At 35.3% G+C, this 21,030-nt stretch overlaps 2 protein-coding genes across 4 annotated transcripts in view; both read left to right on the top strand.

The window, feature by feature from the left end:
- The window catches only part of LOC127875123 (uncharacterized), a 9,092-nt gene extending 1,688 nt beyond the window's left edge, over positions 1-7,404 (top strand). The window contains exons 1-3 of the mRNA XM_052419953.1: positions 1-175; positions 1,619-2,616; positions 3,161-7,404. The exon at positions 1-175 is cut by the window's left edge and continues 1,688 nt beyond it. Coding sequence (XP_052275913.1) covers positions 1-175; positions 1,619-2,616; positions 3,161-3,513 — 1,526 coding nt within the window. The 3' untranslated portion in view covers positions 3,514-7,404. The remainder of the gene's footprint in view (positions 176-1,618; positions 2,617-3,160) is intronic.
- The window catches only part of LOC127875134 (peptidyl-prolyl cis-trans isomerase FKBP2-like), a 30,553-nt gene extending 10,208 nt beyond the window's left edge, over positions 1-20,345 (top strand). For all 3 annotated transcript variants that reach the window (XM_052419970.1, XM_052419971.1, XM_052419973.1), the window contains exons 2-5: positions 10,442-10,619; positions 12,509-12,624; positions 17,150-17,232; positions 19,539-20,345. In XM_052419970.1, the coding sequence (XP_052275930.1) occupies positions 10,455-10,619; positions 12,509-12,624; positions 17,150-17,232; positions 19,539-19,600 (426 nt within the window). In that variant the 5' untranslated portion in view covers positions 10,442-10,454 and the 3' untranslated portion in view covers positions 19,601-20,345. The remainder of the gene's footprint in view (positions 1-10,441; positions 10,620-12,508; positions 12,625-17,149; positions 17,233-19,538) is intronic.
- Positions 20,346-21,030: the final 685 nt, after the last annotated feature.

The following is a 21,030-nucleotide window of genomic DNA, read 5'->3' as shown; positions in this document are numbered from 1 at the left end:
ATTTGTTTATCAAGCATTCTCCTCATGGAAGGGGTGATATGAAGAAATGGCCAGTGGTCAAGAAGTTGGAAGATTTTCTTCTTAAATGTGATGTTCATAAAGAAGAAAACATTGCAAGTTTTTGCCAAGACCATAGCAAGCTGTGCTGCAATACTTGTGCTTTCCATTATCACAGGTATTTATATTATATTTGTCTGAAAAACTTTTAAGACAAAAAGTGTATTGTTTTATACTACTTTGAAATGAACTTAAATACTTGGGTATTCAAAAATAAATTAATAATATTTATAACACTGATGTTATTTTAATATTACAAACATATATATATATATATATATATATATATATATATATAAATTACAGTTTAGTTAGAGGAAAAATCCAGTAAGATTGTCCTGCTTTAATTAATGTGAAATTGCACACATAAAACATTAATGTCAACTATCTACTTTTGAAATATTAAAAAATTATTTAAAAAAAAAAAGACCGAGATCATAGAAGTAATGACATTTCAATACTTGTCACACTATTTTGTATGATATGAGCCATTAAACCCACACACCTTGAAATACAATACATGGCATAGTAAATTGAAGTATAAATAAAAAACATATTTAATATATGCCAATTTGAATATGTCTGGTGGTTAAAAGGTAGAACTCCGTCTCTTTTGCGCTTTAAAACTTAAAAATAATCGCGTTTGTCGAAATGGACGTATACGTCTATAAATCCTACTTTCGGTTTTAAATGTGGTACCGTTTGAAAAATAACAAATACTTGCTAACTAGGCTAAACATTTAATTTTATCTATGTCAATTAGAATATATCTGGTAGTTACAAGGTAGAAATCCGTCTTGTTTGCGCTTAAACTTAAAAATAATCGCGTCGGTCGAAATGTATGTATACGTAAAGAAATCCTACTTTCGGTTTTAAAATTCAAAAAAATAAATTACTGGCTAACTAGGCTATAGATTTAATGGCAATTTTGCACACTTTCAAATTGCATCTATATGTATTGATTAACATGTACTTCATTTCAAGGTGTGTGGCTTTAAAGTTAATGTATGGTACAAAATAACAAAGATTCACACATTATTAACAAAATACATGTAGATAATCAATGAATTTGTCTTTTATGCCCCCCTTCAAAGAAGAGGGGGTTTATTGATTTGCTGGATGTCGGTCGGTCTGTCTGTCGGTAGACCAGTTCGTTTCCTATCAATAAATAGTCAATAAATTGACTGATTGGCTTGAAACTTCACATATGCATTGGCCTTGGACAGTAGATGACCCCTATGAAAATTGGGGTCACTAGGTCAACGGTCATGGTCTCTGTCACAATAAGTGGACAAATTGTTTCTGATCAATAACTCGTCAACGAATCAACCGATTGGCTTGATACTTCCCATGTGCATTGGCATTGGGCAGTAGATGACCCCTATTGAAACTTGGGTCACTAGTTTAAAGCCCTGTTTGGGGGGCATATGTCTCCGACAACAGAACTCTTAATTACCAAGCTTTTTTTATCAGAGTTACATTGATCAATCTGTACAAAATTAGAATGTTTGCATGATTTATGAATTACTGGTTTTAATAAAGATAAAATGTTTTCTTACAGGCAATGTAAAACGGTGATGCTTTTATCTGACTTGGTTAAAATTACCTCCACAGACCTCAACAAAGTATTAGTTACTATCCAAACTTCTCTGGCAGAACTGAAGAAACTTCAGGACAATCAGAAAGCTAACATCCAGTCTGTGCAAATTTCATATGATGAGCAGTTGCACAAGATACAGGAAACTCGAAAAAAAATACTTGCAGCCTTAGACATGCTTGAAAAGAAGACTTTGCAGGAAATGACAGATACACTGACAAAACTACAAGCCTCTCTAAAAATTGATGTTGACAAATGTTCAACTCTTGGAAATGAATTAAAACAACTAAGAGACGCTATTCAGGACATAAACGATAAAAGCAAGCAAGAACTATCTTTTATAGCCAGCATTAAATGCAAGGACAAAATACAGCAGTTTGAAAACTATCTAAAGAAGAACTTTGCTCAACTTAAATCTTCTATAACTTTCGAGCCTAATAGTGAAATTATGCAGTACCTTTCCAAGTTGTCAGGTCTTGGGAAGATCGAACACAATACCCAGTCATTTACTGCAGTGGGCAGTGCAGACCAAATCATAAGGATTGATGGGAAGTCTGATATTGATGTACACATACAGGGTGATTCAACTTGCCATATCATAGACATATGTGTTCTCCCTAGTGGAGAGGTCCTTGTTTTAGACAACAATAATAATAATATTAAGCTGTTAAACCAGGATTACCAGGTGGTGAGTCACTGTAGTGTGTCTGATGCGGCACAGTACATGTGTCAGATCACAGCAAGTGAGGTTGGTGTTACTGTCCGTGCAGAGATCCAGTTTATCAAAGTCAACAACAACCAGCTGGTGAAAGACAGAAAGCTAAAGTTTCAACATAAATGTAATGGTATTGCCTTCCACCAGGAAGACCTGTTTGTTACCTCTAGGAGATCACTGTACAAGTATTCCCTGGATGGTAAACTAGTCAGTAAACTTCACCATGATTACTCAGATACATTGACAGGTAAGAATCATGGTGATTTTATCTCTTTTAACAGGAACATATTATTATCACAGCAAGGAAGTCCAAATTATGCAGTATAACTCATACTAATAGTTATTAATATATATTGACTGTCACTCCATGGTCTATGGTCTATGAAAAGAAAGTTCATGACTGTGAAAAGAACAGTTTTTGACCTGTTATTTTTATATTTCATTGTTATCAAATAAACATACAAGTGTAATATGGTACATGTATGTAATTAAACTTGTTTCTATATATTTTATACAGTCATGTGTCCTTCATTGATGCAAACAACAAACAAACAAGAATATAAAAAAAACACTTCATTTATGTGATTATAATTTTAGCAGGTTGCTTTTGTAACTGATTAAACAGTACTAGACATGAAAATTTCATGATTTTTTCTACATAAATATATTGTCCTTAAGTAGAAGTTACCAACACAACTTAATTCATAATTTTACACATGTATACAGTATGTTTTTGTGATTTTCACTCAAAATTACGCCAAAAGTTTGTAATAATGTTTCCTGTTTTGCAGTAGCGCGCTGTGCATTGAGCCCGACAGGTGACAAGTTGTATATCACAAAAACCTTCCAGAACAAGCTCCTCACACTGGCCAGGGATGGATCAGTCCTGGCCACATTCGAGGACCCTGAACTGAAAAGGCCTATGGGTGTACATGTGACACCTGCAGGCCAGGTGCTGGTATGTGGATATAATTCCAACACGATCCTACAGATTGACAGCCAGGGTAGTAGGAAGCTGGCCACTCTGGCTACAGAGAGGGATGGGCTTCAGAACCCACGGTCAGTCTGCTACAACAGCAACACTGACTCCATGATTGTGGGAAAGGAGGTTAATAACAAGATCCTTGTGTACAAAGTGATATAGCTTATCTTTCTTGTATCTAATGTGTGTAATCATGAGTGATACAAATTACAATAAAATTAGCTGTCAATCAGATAGTGCCATGTTACTATTCAAGAATGTTATTTTATAGTATATGTGCAGTAATAAGTGATATAAATGACAATAACTGATTGTGTAATAGTGTTATGTTGCAATACAAGAATGAATTTAAAGTGTAGATACTTTGACAACTTTTGTTGTGAGTTTGTTGTCAAGATAAGTTGTTTAGAAGTGTTTTGTTTATAAGCGTTTTGTTTATATATTATACAGTTATTTGGAATACGATTTGTTCCTTGAATTGTCCTTTGAAAATTGAATATTGAACTCATAATTTTGATGTAACGACTCCTTGATGTAGTGTAGCTTTTTCTGTGAGAGGTTTGGGAGGAAGCCGGACTGCAACGCCAAATAAAGAAACACCATTTATTTACAAAGAAGGAATGCAGTCAAATATACAAATACAATACACAAATTACTTAAAATCACTAATACACATTTACATAGGGAATAAGTCAAATTTAAGTCTATAGAGCCACTCGCTTTGAAACCAAATGTTAATGTACTAAACTGTAACAAACATAATTATTAAATTGATATTAATTAACAGACTTAATTTTATTGCATTGAAATAGTAATACAATTAATGTAAGTATGCATGTTTTATTTCAAAACTGACTTATCACTGAAACTGACAAAAATTCTGAATAAATCATTATATTACCATAAAACAGTTAAGTATTTGAAACTTAAAGTAAAACAATTTAAATCAAATATAATGTAGTAAAATCAGTTTTTTACCTGCAACGCCAAATAGAAAAACACCATTTATTTATAAAGAAGGAATGCAGTACAGATGGAGGTCTGCATTGCCTTTTTATACTAGTTTGGTGTAACCTAGGAATTTGTTGCATAATTGGCGTTACCATGTGGTTATAGAAAAACAATACAGAAAACATTTGTTGTCAAATCAAATCCACAATAAACAACACTATTATAAAGGAACCTTGATAAAGAAGTAAAACATATTGCATCATTAAAATGTTTGTTGATTGGCATGGAATGTTGTATCAATACAATGACAAAGGCTATGAGACAAACTTGTTAATACATGTAACAACCATTAATCTTATATCAGTAAGAATGCATTATAACAGATTTCTTAGTTCAAGTAACTGCTTATTACAAATGTCTTTGTACATGGATCCACAATCAAGCTGTGAAACTGTAAAGTTATGCAATAAGATTTATAAGCATTATTGAGAAAATTGGAAATATGCAATAAGTTTTTATAATCATTATTGATAAAATTAGAAAGTTTCAATATTAGGAACAACCTAGGGGGCAAAGGAACAAATCCCTATGAAAATACTTATATTTTTCTTTAAATAATGTTATTACTCATACTATGTTTAGAATTTAATTTATAAGATGTGTAACAACGAGATGATTTTTATGCCCCCAGAACATAGGTTATGGGGGCATATTAAAATCACTCCGTCCTTTAGTTAGATAGTCTCTCTGCCCCGATTAGTTTCCGCTCCATAAGTCAAGCATTGTCATCAGATCTTCACCAAACTTCATGAAAATGTGTAAGGCAATAACATCTAGGTCAAGTTGATAATCAGCCAAATTGACCCAGACACTCTTGAGTTACACCCCTTGAATCATCATAATTTTTTTTTTTTTTCTCATTTCCGCCTAATAACTCGAGCAATTGCCATCAGATCTTCACCAAACTTCATGAAAATGTGTAAGGCAATAACATCTAGGTCAAGTTTGATAATCAGCCAAATTTACCCTGGCACTTCTGATTACGGCCCTTGAATCATAAAAAAATTGCTTTTCCGCTCAATTACTCAAGTAATTGTCATCGGATCGTCACCAAACTTCATGAAAATGTGTTAGGAAATAAGATCTACATGAAGATACATTATCAGCCTAATTGACTCATGGGTCCACTTTTAGGTTTCGAAATCTGTGTTCAGGTTTCGAAAAAGCGTTCTTTGGGGGCATATGTCTTGGGATGGAGACAGATCTTGTTATCCCCCGCCAGAGGCGGAGGGATATTGTTTTGGCGTTGTCCGTCCGTCTGGCTGTCCGTCCGTCCGTCCGGCACTTTTGTGTCCGGAGCCATATCTTGGAAGTGCTTTGGCGGAATTCATTGAAACTTCGTATGAGTATATATTTGCATAAGAAGATGATGCACGCCAAATGGCATTGTACACCATCCGTTAAAAACAGAGTTATGGCCCTTTGTATCTTGAAAAAATGCTTTTTACTATAGGCACTTTTGTGTCCGGAGCCATATCTTGGAAGTGCTTTGGCGGATTTCATTCAAACTTGGTATGAGTATATATATGCATAAGAGGATGATGCACGCCAAATGGCATTGTAAACATCTGTTAAAAACAGAGTTATGGCCCTTTGTATCTTGAAAAAATGCTTTTTACTATAGGCACTTTTGTGTCCGGAGCCATATCTTGGAAGTGCTTTGGCGGATTTCATTGAAACTTGGTATGAGTATATATATGCATAAGAAGATGATGCACGCCAAATAGCATTGTATACCATCTGTTAAAAACAGAGTTATGGCCCTTTGTATCTTGAAAAAATGCTTTTTACTATAGGCACTTTTGTGTCCGGAGCCATATCTTGGAAGTGCTTTGGCGGATTTCATTGAAACTTGGTATGAGTATATATCCCCTGCCAGAGGCGGAGGGATATTGTTTTGGCGTTGTCCGGCTGTCCGTCCGACACTTTTGTCTCCGGAGCCATATTTTGGAAGTGCTTTGGCGTATTTCATTGACACTTTGTTTGAGAATATATATGCATAAGAGGATGATTCACGCCAAATGGCATTGTACACCATCTGTTAAAACCAGAGTTATGGCCCTTTGTATCTTGAAAAAATGCTTTTTACTATAGGCACTTTTGTGTCCGAAGCCATATCTTGGAAGTGCTTTGGCGGATTTAATTGAAACTTGGTATGAGTATATATATCCCGCCAGAGGCAGAGGGATATTGTTTTGGCGTTGTCCAGCTGTCCGTCCGTCACTTTTGTGTCCAGAGCCATATCTTGGAAGTGCTTTGGCTGATTTCATTGAAACTTGGTAGAAGTATATATATATGGATAAGAAGATGATGCACGCCAAATGGCATTGTACACCATCTGTAAATAACGGAGTTATGGCCCTTGATATCTTGAAAAAATGCTTTTTACTATAAGGCTATAGTGTCCTCCGTCCGTCCATCTGTCAGTATGTTCATCCGTTCAATTTGCACCCATCCTCAAACAAAGCATATGTTGCGGGGGATATCAATTTTACGAATTTGCTTGTTTATTACAAGATTTATTTGCAAGCACTCGTTGACAAACAGACAATATTTGCATGGGAACAATGATTTTTTTGTCCTCAAAGTGTTAATTTAACAACCCATTGACAATGTTAAAACATCTGATTTTTAGCTCACCCAAGCACAACGTGCTCATGGTGAGCTTTTTGGATCACTTGTTGTCTGTTGTGCGTCATCTGTCGTGGGTCGTCAACATTTTGCCTTGTTTATACTCTAGAGACCACATTTTTTGTCTGATCTTCATGAAACTTGGATCATGTGAGGTCAAAAACGAGGTCACTAGGTCAAATTAACGAAAACGCTTGTTAACACTCTAGAAGTCACATTTATTGTCCAATCTTCATGAAACTTGGTCTTAACATTTGTCTGAATGTTTTCTCAGCTGAGTTCGTAAATGGTTTCGCTTGATTGAAAAACATGGCCACCAGGGGGCAGGGCAGTTTTCCTTATATGGCTATAGTAAATTGGTCAGAACATTTGTTCTTATGATAGCTTGGCTGAGTTCGAAAAATGGTTCCTTTCGTTAAAAAAAAAGGCTGCCAGCTGGTGGTGCAGTTTTCCTTATATGGCTGTAGTAAAACCTTGTTAACACTCACATTTATGGTCCAATCTTCATGTAAATTGAACAGAACATTTGTTCTTATAATAGTTAATAAGCTGAGTTCGAAAATCGTTCCAGTCCTTCAAAAAACATGGCCGCCAAGGGGCGGGGCAGTTTTCCTTATATGGCTATAGTGCAACCTTGTTAACACTCTGGAGTAACATTTATAGTTTCATTGTCATGAAACTTGGTCAGAATATTTGTCCCAATTATTTCTCAGCTGAGTTCGAAAATGGTTCCGGTCCGTTGAAAAACATGTCTGCCAGGGGGCTGGGCAGTTTTCCTTATATGGCTGTAGTGAAACCTTGTTAACACTCTAGAAGTAAAATTGTATTGTCAATCTTCATGAAAATTGGTAAAAATATTTGTCCCAATGATGTCTCAGCTGAGTACAAAAATGGGTCTGGCCTGTTGAACAACATGGCTGCCAGGGGGCGCAGCAGTTTTTCTTATATGGCTATAGAGAAACCTTGTTAACACTCTTAGTAACATTTATATTCCAATCTACATGAAACTTGGCAAGAACATTTGTTCTTATGATAGCTCAGCTCAGTTTGAAAATGGTTGCGGTCTGTTCATAAACATGGCCACCAGGCGGTTGGGCAGTTTTCCTTATATGGCTATAGTATAACCTTGTTTAAACTATATTACCTTGACCTTATTAAATATGAACAATTTCCCCATGATGGCTTACTGTCAAGCACTCAAATAGTCGAGTGTGCTGTCTTCTGACAGCTCTTGTTTAAACAAGCTTTAACTGATTTATGAGAATAATCATAAAAATAAGATCTCAAATATACTGAAGCAAATAAATTCAAAATAAATCGGTATTCATGTTATACATTTGAGACGGGTTATATTTACCAAAATTGTGTTTGGAAAAAGTTATCTCTATTTGTGATAAACCAGTCTGGTAGTATGGCTTATTCCCTTTAAAAGCCGGGAAACAGAAAACAGGAAGCAAATAATATTAGAGCAAATAAGTTGTATTTTTTCGGTGATATAAAAATTATATAATGCAAGAAGATAGAGAACAATGTTCTACGAAATAAGGACTTTCGCAGCGTATCTTTTTCAGAGGTATTCATATACGTGTGACGTAGCATTTGTTGAAGTGTCTATGTAACTGAAGTGGTCTATGAATGCATTGCGAAAATATATGACGCAGGCAGAATTATTTTCCAGTGTAATAGATATGTTAAATACTATGTATATATTTTTGTCAGAAAACCGATACAAATAATGGTCAAGTGACCTGCGGTGCAGTGTCGGGCTTTTGCTCATATTAACATTTTTGTAAAATGTTTGAAATAAAAAATACAATGTGCATTAAAACCTGTGTTAAACTATGAAGATGTATGTCTGATATCATGGTGTCCATGAGGTGAAACTTTTTTGTCACAAAAAAATTGTGCGGATTTTAATTTTATTTTGTGAAAGTATTGAAATAAGAAACGGTGCATTAAACTCTAGATGTGTTTGGTATTTGTGTGTATGCATACATTTCTTGTCTAGAACTCATTACCAAATGAATAGTTTGAATAAGGTAAAAGTTGACCACGGTACAAGTTAACTATCTTGCAAGTTGCAGACATTCCCAAAAGTGTTGGACCGTCGGACCTGACCGACGTTTTAAAGACAGGTCTGATTGAAAATGCCATGTTGCCGGTCCGAATGTCCGGGAAATAATTCAAGAAGAAAAGTTGATTTATTTTATAGAATTCGTTCCTGTGAGCGATCATTTGAGAACGAATATTCCTGGGCATTCCGGAAATTTGCGCTTGGTACCAATTTCGTCCTTATTTTAATTATCGATTTCTAATTGGTTAGCGGCTGGCAAAGAATGAACGTTAACTGACGAAACCTATTCGCTACTTTCCGAAAAATCTTACGATTCTGCGAAATGCTGCTTATGTCCGCCATCTTGAAATTTTAAGTGATCGATTTATAGCAATGTTACGCACTGCAGTAGCATATTGTAAAGCACTAACGGAATTATATATTGATTACATATTTGCTAGGTTACTGGTTACTCGTTTACATTTTCTACATTCAAACGATTTGTATAAAGCACATGTTATTATATGTGCAAAACATGTACATGTTTTTGGAGTGTCGTATTCGGATACAGTATGATTTGTCAATTTAAATTTATTTTCCATGTTCTTTATAACATTTTTATAGAATGACGATACACATACGGTGATACGGATGGTATGGTTTATAATATTTTGCATTGTAGTCACCAGAAATTGCAACTAGAAATACTACAAAAAAAGTACAATAAGCTAGGTCACGGGGTGTCCCCATAGGGACTTGGCCCTTAATCCCGGTTGGGGTCCTGCGGTCCCAGACCCCTAGCTTAATTTTCCGGATTTCAAATTTGGGTCAATTGACACACATGAAATTAAGAAAACAAATATGTGACCATACAACTTATCGACTTAGGAAAACAACCAACACTTAGTATTAATGGAGCATCTGAGTTGTTGCCGAACGACATAACACTTAACTTCGCAAATATATAAATACGATATATATGATTGTACATTGATGTTTCGGTCCTATGAATCCCAGTCCGGTCCTGCAAGTTATCTAAGACTACTGGACCGGATGTCCTGTGGACTTAAAATACTTTTGGGAATGTCTGAAGTTGACTAAAATACGTACAAGTTGACCATGGTACCAGTTGAATTGGTTACCAGTTGACTTAAAACCCATGTGATATATCTATCTGTGCATTTAGTTTTCTTGTAAGGGATTTTTATATAAAAAAAGTCAATCACTCATTTTACCAATTGCGTATTGGTACAGTATTAATTCAATATAACATGAATGTAAAATAAAGCTCAACTTGGCTCAATGTTTTACTTTCCATTGAAAGAAGATGTCACAACACTATAACTACATTCTCATTTGAGTTCATTGCCATCATGATCAATGTTTGTGTTTCAGACATAGGACCAACATGAAGTTTGACGTTGTCTTTCTTTTGGTGGTGCTGATTGCATTGGCAAAGACAGATGATGATGAAGAAAAAAAGCCAAAGAAGTTGCAGATTGGCATTAAGAAACGTGTGGATTCATGTCCAATAAAGTCTCGGAAAGGAGATACACTCCACATGCAATATAGGGTGTGTACCAATGAAATTGTTGATTTAAATTGTCTTTACAGATATTTACGAATACTATATTTTCTTTCATCAATATTACTGGAAATTATAAGATTTAAATTGTATATTTATGTTTTTAGGGCTCCACTTGTACTGATCAGATCATCATTTATAAATATAACATTATCATATAGAGAATACTAGGTCAGTGCCGAATAAAGCAAAGTTTATTTTGCGAGGCTTAGAAAATCTGAACCACGAGCGTTGGCGAGTGGTTCAGATTTTCGTGCCGAGCAAGATAAACTTTGCTTTATTCGGCACCGACCTAGTATTCGATTTATCCCATCAATTTTCTTAGTCGTAAATTATTTCTTTAAACATAGAATAGGAAAATCGAACTAGACGGAAAATTCCAAAGATATTTTAAGCAAACATTGTTTCATTATTTTAATTGTGTCGAGCCTAATACATTACAAAAAGATCAGTAACCAACCTGTTTTTTCGTTAATCATACCTCTACGTCCCCGATTTTTAAGAAATAATGAAAAAAAGAGACACTAAACAACTGCATCTTTAGCGTGAAACTACATGCATTGTGTCGTATGACGTGTTAATAATGACGTCACGAGTACGCGCACTTAATATTTGTAAATAATGTTTATTTGCTTTTTGAGTTGCATTATGTGATAAAACTATATTACATCTTGGTATCAAATTGTTTGTTTTGTTGAATCTGATTCGATTTTACTAAAAATGATTACTTTATAGTTGATTCCGAGTAATATGAACATTCTTTGCCGCGCGTGACAGCTATATTTCAGCACTGCTGAAATAAAGGAAAATTTATTCCACAGTGGTTTATTTCGACAATGCACGTCTGATGATGGGATAAAACCTATTCAAAGACTTAACTCTTTCAGTTCTGAAACCGAATTTTGAAGGCCTTTGCAAACAGTTTGCATCCAGATGAGACGCTACAGAACGTGGCGTCTCATCAGGATCCAAACTGTTTGCCATTCTGATAGTATTCTTTGAAAAAAATCGAAGAAAATGCTAATTTTATAAATTCAGCAGACAACATTTTAGCAGACGACAAATTTCCCAGCATGCAAAGGGTTAATACCCCACTTAATAAATGTTGGGTTGCAGTTGAATACTCTAAAAATATGCAGTATAGTGTCATCTTTTTTTTCAGTGTTAGCTTTTGGGATCATCCTAGCCATTCGTTTCTCAGCGGTCATGCACTAGGTCAAATTATAGAAAATGCCTCTGAGCATTAGGGTCAACATTTGTTGCTTGTTCTCATTTCAACTTTATCAGATATCTGCCCTAATTATGTATTGGTCAAGTTTAAAACTGGGTTATTTGCTTTCTTTGTGAGCAGATGCGACATTATTTGCCGAATCACCTTGAAACTTGCTCTGAATATTTGTTCTAATGATGTCTTGATTTAATTTAGAAATGGTTTTTGAAACATCTCAAAAACCGATAAAAAACAATTCAAGTCCTTAGGGCCTGTTGCTCTCTTGATTTGTTTTCATGATGTCATTTGATGTTTTAGTGTTTTTTAGTTTTCATTTTATTTTATTTACTCTCTTAATGTAGAAAAATGCAGAAATTATTGGATAAATTGAATACATTAAAGTGTGGAACTCAATTAGTTTATTTGTTGACAGGAAAATTTAATGAAACAACTCGCGAAGGCTTGTGGCTTAGATTTTCTAAGCCTCACTTGATAACTTATCTGTATTCTACACTAACCAAGAATTCTATATAATAATTTATTTCAATTTATAGGAATTTATTAATATATAATATTATTTGTTCTCGATAAGTAATTCAAAATAACTTTTAAAATAATGCTTGAGGTAAATGGTTCAAAGATGAGAAATGAAAACATTGACTTGCAGGGAACCCTGTTTGATACAAAGGAGGAATTTGACAGCAGCTACAGCAGGAATCAGCCTTTTGTGTTCACCCTGGGTACAGGCCAGGTCATCAAGGGCTGGGACCAAGGCTTACTAGGGTACGTGGACATTAAGCAACCCTCTACAGTAGCGGGTGTGTGTTTACAGTCCAGCAACTATTTTCCTTCCTTATTAAGTACTGAAAAACAGCACTTTACCAATGAGGAAAATACTGAAAATTTCACAATTGCTGTCCGAAAAAATCCAAATTGAAGGTTTCCACACACTCACACACAAATATTTTTTTTTGGTAGATAAAATGCAACATTTAGTTATTTTTCCTATGGAGCTCTATGGCTTGAACCTAAGTAAATGTAATTTTGACAACTTTACCATTGTTAGTTATTAATTTTAAAGTATTTGTTAGCAACAAATTAAATACACCAATTTCCCAATCTGAAGTCTTCACAACACGAATTTTTCCAATATCAGTTTTTATGGCTTTATTTTTTTTATGCCCCCCTTCGAAGAAGAGGGGGTATATTGCTTTGCTCATGTCGGTCGGTCTGTCGGTCGGTCCGTCCAACAGGTGGTTGTCTGACGATAACTCAAGAACGCTTGGGCTTAGGATCATGAAACTTCATAGGTACATTGATCATGACTCGCAGATGACCCCTATTGATTTTGAGGTCACTAGGTCAAAGGTCAAGGTCACGGTGACCAGAAATAGTAAAATGGTTTTTGAATGATAACTCAAGAACGCTTTTGCCTAGGATCATGAAACTTCATGGTTAGATTGACCATGACTTGCAGATGACCCCTATTGATTTTGAGGTCACTAGGTCAAAGGTCAAGGTCATGGTGACCCGAAATAGTAAAATGGTTTCCGGATGATAACTCAAGAACGCATACGCCTAGGATCATGAAACTTCATGGGTAGATTGATCATGACTCGCAGATGACCCCTATTGATTTTGAGGTCACTAGGTCAAAGGTCAAGGTCACAGTGACCCGAAATAGTAAAATGGTTTTCGGATGATAACTCAAGAACGCATACGCCTAGGATCATGAAACTTCATAGGTAGATTGATCATGACTTGCAGATTACCCCTATTGATTTTGAGGTCACAAGGTAAATGGTCAAGGTTACGGTGACCCGAAATAGTAAAATGATTTTCGGATGATAACTCAAGAACGCTTTTGCCTAGGATCATGACACTTCATAGGTATATTGATCATGACACGATGATGAACCCTATTGATTTTCAGGTCACTAGGTCAAAGGTCAAGGTCACAGTGACAAAAATCGTATTCACACAATGGCTGCCACTACAACGGACAGCCCATATGGGGGGCATGCATGTTTTACAAACAGCCCTTGTGTTGATTAATATAAATATAAGCAGGACAGGGGAGGTAATACACTCTTATATACAGGGGATACAAATGCAATAAGTTTAAATTTATTGTTACAGCATTTGCCTCCCTTGTAATATATTTAAATTTTACCAAATGTAAGGCTAACTGCATTTTTGTAATGCATACTACTACTACTACTGCTGCTGCTGCTGCTGCTGCAGCTGCTGCTACTGCTGCTGCTACTACTACTACTACTACTATTACTTCTACTTCTACTACTACTACTACTTCTACTGCTGCTGCTGCTGCTGCTGCTGCTGCTGCTACTACTACTACTACTACTACTACTACTACTACTACTCCTACTACTACTTTTACTACTACTACTACTACTACAACTACTACTTCTACTACTACTACACCACCACCACCCACCCACCAACCCACCCACCCACCCACCAACCACCACCACCACCACCACCACCGTTCACAGTGACAAAAAACGTATTCACACAATGGCTGCTACTACAACTTATAGTCCATATAGGGGGGCATGCACGTTTTACAAACAGCCCTTGTTCCCAATTGGGCTGGTTTTGGTACTTTTTCCAACTGGGCAAACAAAAATCACTGCAGTCTAATTTGAGAACAACAATCAGTCAAGAGAAATGGCCAAAGTGACTGTTGTGGACATGGGACTGTTGTTCTAAGATGACCACTTTTTAGATGGTTGAACAGTTGATAGTTATACCAGGTCATTTTCCCCACCCACTGCAAACAGTGTACCGGTAATACAAACAAGGGCGAACGAATAGCTGATAATTTAGTATTTTAACACAAATTATTTTATTAAAAGGCATACCGGTTATTAAAAAAATATGTTTACCAAAAATAATGTTGTTTGCTTATGAATCTCGTTCAGTTTGTATTACGTTCATTGGAAGATATTTTAAAATAATGGTCGTCGTGTTCAAGAAATAGCGCATCGCTATTAGTGTTATAGAACAAGAAAACAGCATAAGAGTTTCGTCGTTATTCGATAAAACAGACACCAAAAGATCATAAAAATTTATTTGTTGTCAAACATCACATACAAAACACTTTTATTCAAACAACCACAAAAGCATCTCAGGGGGTGGGTGGGTGGTGTGGGGGTGGACTGTATTGACAAGTTTATGAGTACCTTCCGCATTTGGGTCTGCATTATGTTAAGACCCAAAATATGTCCTACCAAATAAATCACAAGACTCACAAATTTGGGACAAATTGTAGCTGCAATTTCCATCTATTTAGTTGTTATTGAAAGATTTTCGATTTTGATTAAGTCTTGGCATCTTAGATATTGGCCCCCAGTATAACTTTCTGTAGCCAAATTTCTGTTTTCTTTAATAAGATTGTATAGTTTATTAGTTGTTCTTTAAGCCATGTTTTGTTCAAAGTGTACCTTGACCTTAAAGGTATTTCAATCGATATTATTTTCTGACTAGTATAAGAATTCTGCATCTCAAACAGAGGACTCTGCTGTTTACCTATGCAATACATATACTCATATCTTTTTGCTAAAGTCGAAGACAAACATATAGAATGATCATTATCACTGCTATTAACATTATTCCAATATTTGTTTGGTTTTATTATGTCAATATTATGTGACATTAACTGTATTATGTAATTTTTTCATAACACAGAATTTTCATAGTTAACATAACTGTTTTAGTCATTAACACTTATGATAAGCCTTTCAACTAAGAGATAACTGAAAGAAAAACAACATGTACATGATTTTGCAGTATTTATGCAGTATTTATCTCCCTTGTTTAACCTGGTTCATTAATCTATTTTTAGTTCTGCTCTGGAATTTGGGAAGATATTGATCATTGATAAATGCACTGTTCTGAGGGAAAATTGACTACTCTGCCATTGATCTCTTCTGAACTGTATAAAATAAGCTGTTTTGGCTTATTTAAACACCTCTTGATGCTTTCTTGAAAAGTTAACAGCTCTTGAAAAAGGTTGGAATTTTGAAATAATTAAACTCTAAATTATTTTTAACACCAGCATCAAGACATTGTGGCATTATTTTCTAAATTTTTCTTATTATTTAGATTATTTATATTTGGCAGTTTCTATATTAGAAAGACTCTATTCTATTTCAATAACTTTAGTAAATTTTTCTTATTTTTAGATTTGATTCACTGAAGTTTCCTAATCTCTATAAATATTGTTCTTTAGATTAAATTAGACCTATTTTGTAAACTAGATTTTTGAAGCACTTTCTAGACTAACAGTAACTTATATTTATATCAGTTTTTTTGGACAGATTTTGAACTTCTTTTTACATTCATTAAGGTATTTGCTGTATGTTGTTCATTTTTGTAACAATACTTAGATTCTTTAGACTTGGCTTGTACCTGTTCTTAATTTTCTGTCATTGTTCTTCATTTTCCGAGTTCTTGGAATAAAAATTAGTTATTTTTGTTAAAGCTGCCTTGGTTTTCACTTATAAATTCTTTGAGTGTATTTAGGCGTCCCTGACGGAATGCCTTTATTAAATTGAATTACAACCAGTCAGTATAGTCATCCTGACCGGAAATAAGAGTTTGTCAAATAAATATTTCCGCATTACATGAGTGCTCACAAAGCTACATAACTTGTAACCGTCCTGTGACTTGTTCATTTGCGTAAGTGAAGGAGACCGCTCTACCACACCTGGATAGGACAGTTGAGTTTGATAATGGTTTGGATCGGTAAAAAAAACATGGCCACCAGGAAGGGGGGGGTCTTTTTCCTCATATTAATATAGTAAAAAAGCTTGTGAACACTCTAGAAGTCACATGTTTTGCCTAATCATCATGAAATTTTGTCAAAACATTAGTTATGTGGATGTCTCGGATGAGTTTGAAAATGGTCATGATCAGTGAAAAAACATGGCCGCCAGGGAGTGGGGCAGTTTTCTTTATATGTATATAGTGACAACATGTGAACAGTCTAGAAGACACATTTTTTTTCCAATCTTCATGAAATTTGGACATATCTTGGAAGAGTTAAAAAATGGTTCAGGTCTGTTAAAAAAACATGGCCACCAAGGGGCCATTTTGTTGTTCATTCTTCATGATACTTGGTTAGAACATTTGTTCCATTGATATCTTGGGCTGCAAAGAACAGGTCATTTCTTTTTATCTCACGTGAGCGACTTTGGGCCTTTCAGGCCCTCTTGATTCTCATAAAACGATAGATAACATGTCTAAATTCATGATTGACTTCATTTTCCTCTGTTTGTTTTAGAATGTGTGAGGGAGAGGAGAGGAAGCTGGTGGTCCCCGCTGACATGGGATATGGGGCCAGGGGAGCACCTCCGAAAATACCAGGTACATCTCCCATCGGATATGAGCCACGATCTGGAAAAACAGGGCATAATATGCATACTTGTAGTGTTATCCCAGATAAGCTTGTGCAGTTTGCACAGGCTGATTAGGCATGCCACTTTCGGTTTTTGATTTTTGTTTAGAGGAAGTCTCTTCTCAGGAAAAATTCGGTTTAGGCGGAATGTGTCGTTCCAGATTAGATTGTGCAAACTGCCCAGGCTAATGTGTGAAGACACTTTGCTGATTTCCTCTGATGAATGCCTTATTTCTGTTCAAATAGAGCTTGTATTTGCATCTTCTTGTCCCCTACCAGTGAAATAGTAGGGGACTTATGGTTTGCGCTCTGTGTGTCCGTGAGTCTGTCAGTCTGTCACACTTATCTGGATCCTGCGATAACTTTAAAAGTTGTTCATATTTTTTCATGAAACTTTTGGACAGATGGCAATGTGGAAATTATGCGAGTCATTTCATTTTGTTCCTACGTCAAGAATTCTGGTTGCTATGGCAACAAATAGACTATAAATATTGCTGAAAATGGTGGATCCTGCGATTACTTTAAAAGTTCTTCATATTTTTTCATGAAACTTGAAATATGGATAGATGGCAATATGGAGATTATGCACATCATTTCATTTTGTTCCTACGACAAGAATTCTGGTTGCTATGGCAACAAAAAGACTAAAAATATTGTTGAAAATGGTGGAGATTCTTCGGTAGGGGACCATATTGCTTGACAATAGTCTTATTTACAGATGAGTTTCATTGAGACCAATAAAGTTTAGCTCGCCTACATGATACTTTTTTTTTTACCTGCATCATGAAAAAATGGGTCTTTTCAGGGCTATAGATAACTTTTGGGGTATATGGGTTAATAAACCCCTGTTTTGACAACAATAGGCTTTTTGTAAATTCGATAGAGTTTTAGCTTCTACTTTTGAGCTTAATTGGGTTTTCACACCCGGTTTTTTAACTCAATTGGGTAATTTAGGGAATGACATATATAATATAATAAAAAACTACTAAGGTTACTATGTTATTTATACAAATGGAATTTAAAAACGTACCTGTACATAACAACAAACAATAATTGAATTTCTGAAGTTTATTCATTTTTGCGTTGAATAAGACCGAGTTCGGTGAACATCGCTGCACAATTAATGAAGTTATGGCTGTTCAAAGCGATGCACCCCGTTTTCGGGTTTTTGTACGCTTCATTTTGGATTTATTTACATTTTTGGTTATTTTAATTGTGTAATAACGCAAATACGCTTTTTATCTATAGCCCTGTCTTTTGCCATATGCAGCCAGCATAGGCCCAGACCAGCACCGGAGCTGTCTGATCAGGAGCTTCCCTGACTGCTTGCGAGACTAAGAAACCTTGCGTGACTTTGTTTCGGACTAGGAAGCTCCGGATTAGACTGCACGATTGCACATGCTGGTCTTGACGATGACTGCTAGTGCTATAAGAACAATTTTCCCATGATGCGGGTCTATTAATCTTGGTTTTGTTCATGAACATTTTTAGTGAATTTAATTATACATAAAGGTCAGTGTCAAGTTAATGTTGGCAAGCTCTAGTCACATCTGCAGAATTGTCTCACCTTTCCTTGATGATATTGTCTATCCAAATGTTACAAGATGTTGGAATGGTGTGGGGATGGAATAATATTGTGTGTTTTTACTCGGCAGAGGAGAAATAATCAAATGTAATCTCTTTTAATATATTTGATTTCGGTTTTTGGCAATTTAGGACAAAACACAAAAATATTATACCATCGCCGCAATGTTTCAGTCGATTGAGTTAGATGCCTTGATTTGTAACAAGGCCCCAACCAGTAATATTGTATTTTATATATCTTGGTGGTACTTACATGTCCAATATTTTCCTTTGATGTATTGGACAGACAAACAAAGTAACTGCCTTAACTGTTTGCCCCGTAAGAATCAAAATAAAAATGGCTTTGTGCAAACAGCATAAAACCAGAACAGCCTGCAAGTAACTCACAGTCTGTTCAGGTTTTATGCTGTTTGCTGCTCAACAGTATCTAAAGGTTTGAAATGAAGCCTTTAAAACTTGAATCTTGTAAGAAAAGTTTATTATATTTAACTTTATAAGTGGCTACAAATGCGTCAAAATACATATCTTAGTGGTAAAGGGTTAATGATAAAAGATTGGTGTGACAATATCAGGGACATGCTGGGGAAATTGTTAATTATCTGAAGTGATGTTAAGATGTGTTTGTGGTAACTTGACAAAGAAAAGTAGTCATACTTCTGGAGAGTTGAATTTTGCGTGTCTTTAATTTCAGCCAATGCAGTTCTTGTATTTGAAGTGAAGCTGGACAAGATTGAACGACATGGTGATTTATAGGGCTCCCTAATAGTGACGACAACACAAGCCATGTAAACTTATGCTTATTAACCCTTTCAGTGCGGGAACCGAATTTTAAAGGCCTTTGCAAACAGTTTGGATCCAGATGAGACGCCACAGAACGTGGCATCTCATCTGGATCCAAACTGTTTGCTATTCTGATAGTATTCTTTGAAAAAAATAGAAGAAAATGCTAATTTTAGAACTTCAGCAGACAACAATTTAGCAGACGACAAATTTCCCAGCATGCAAAGGGTTAATGTCAATATTTGTATTTGTAGCATCTTGTGCTATTTTAGCGTTAGGTAGATACAACTGATACAAAAGTGTTGTGAATTGAAATTTGGATTGTTTGTTATTAGTATATCAAAATGTGTGCTTGGAATGGCAGGTTTTATATTGATAATCACGTTTACTAGAAACAACGCAATGTTTTATTTCATTGATGTATGAAATCCATTCGCAAATGCATTGTGCAATTTCTGTATAATTGAGTGAACAAAAAAATTCATCTGAATGCTTTATAAAAACATGTTGATTATTCAATCAAAATATTCATTTGTATACATTATTGTGTTGTAAGATTACTTTTGTCAATTAATTGTTGTCTAAAAACTTACAATATTGCTGTGCTAAATCCTTTAAATGTATGTTTTGATAACGTTCACGTATTGTAAAATGATTGCATGCTGGCAATTACATGTACATTGTCATTATACCAAAAATAAACTCACTTTCAAAAATACATTTTCTTCCTTTGTTCCTTTTGGTATGGTCAATCATTGTCGATTCTTTAAAAGGAGTACTGATTTTTCACAATATTTGGATATCAAAATTAATCATGGCAGAGAAAAATTGATGGAACCTGATCTAATCAGAGAAGTGAATTTCTTAGAACATCCCCAATAGACTGTGTGTGTAATATGAGCCTCGCTTAATGCATGTTTGTAAAGTGTCATCCCAGATTAGCCTGTGCAGTCCCCACAGGCTATTCAGGGACGACACTTTAAGCCTAAACTGGATATTTGCTCCTTTAAACAAAAATACTAGTAAAGAAAGTATCGTCCCTTGTTAGCCTTTGCAGACTGCACAGGCTAATCTATGACAATGCTTAACACACGTGCATTAAACCCTGTTTTTCCAGAACAGGGCTCAATTGTATCTAAGCACCTGTGATTGACAGTTCAGGAACAGATTGCAAAACATCCTTCCATTACCAAAGGACATGGTCACAGTGGTGTAATGAATATGGTGTCTGCTTAGTGATAAGGGCATTGATCCAATTGCCACTCTTATGGAGCATTCTAAAGATCTTCTTCAAAGACACCAAGTACTGGTTCTATCCAGGAGACGGCCTTTAATGATTCAAAATGCCTGAAGCTTTCATCGCAATCAATCTTTAATAGGCTTTAAATAGCCTACTGACCCAG

Source organism: Dreissena polymorpha, chromosome 3 (assembly GCF_020536995.1).
Source record: "Dreissena polymorpha isolate Duluth1 chromosome 3, UMN_Dpol_1.0, whole genome shotgun sequence".
Lineage (NCBI taxonomy): Eukaryota > Metazoa > Mollusca > Bivalvia > Myida > Dreissenidae > Dreissena > Dreissena polymorpha.
This window is presented reverse-complemented; position numbering and strand designations above follow the sequence as displayed.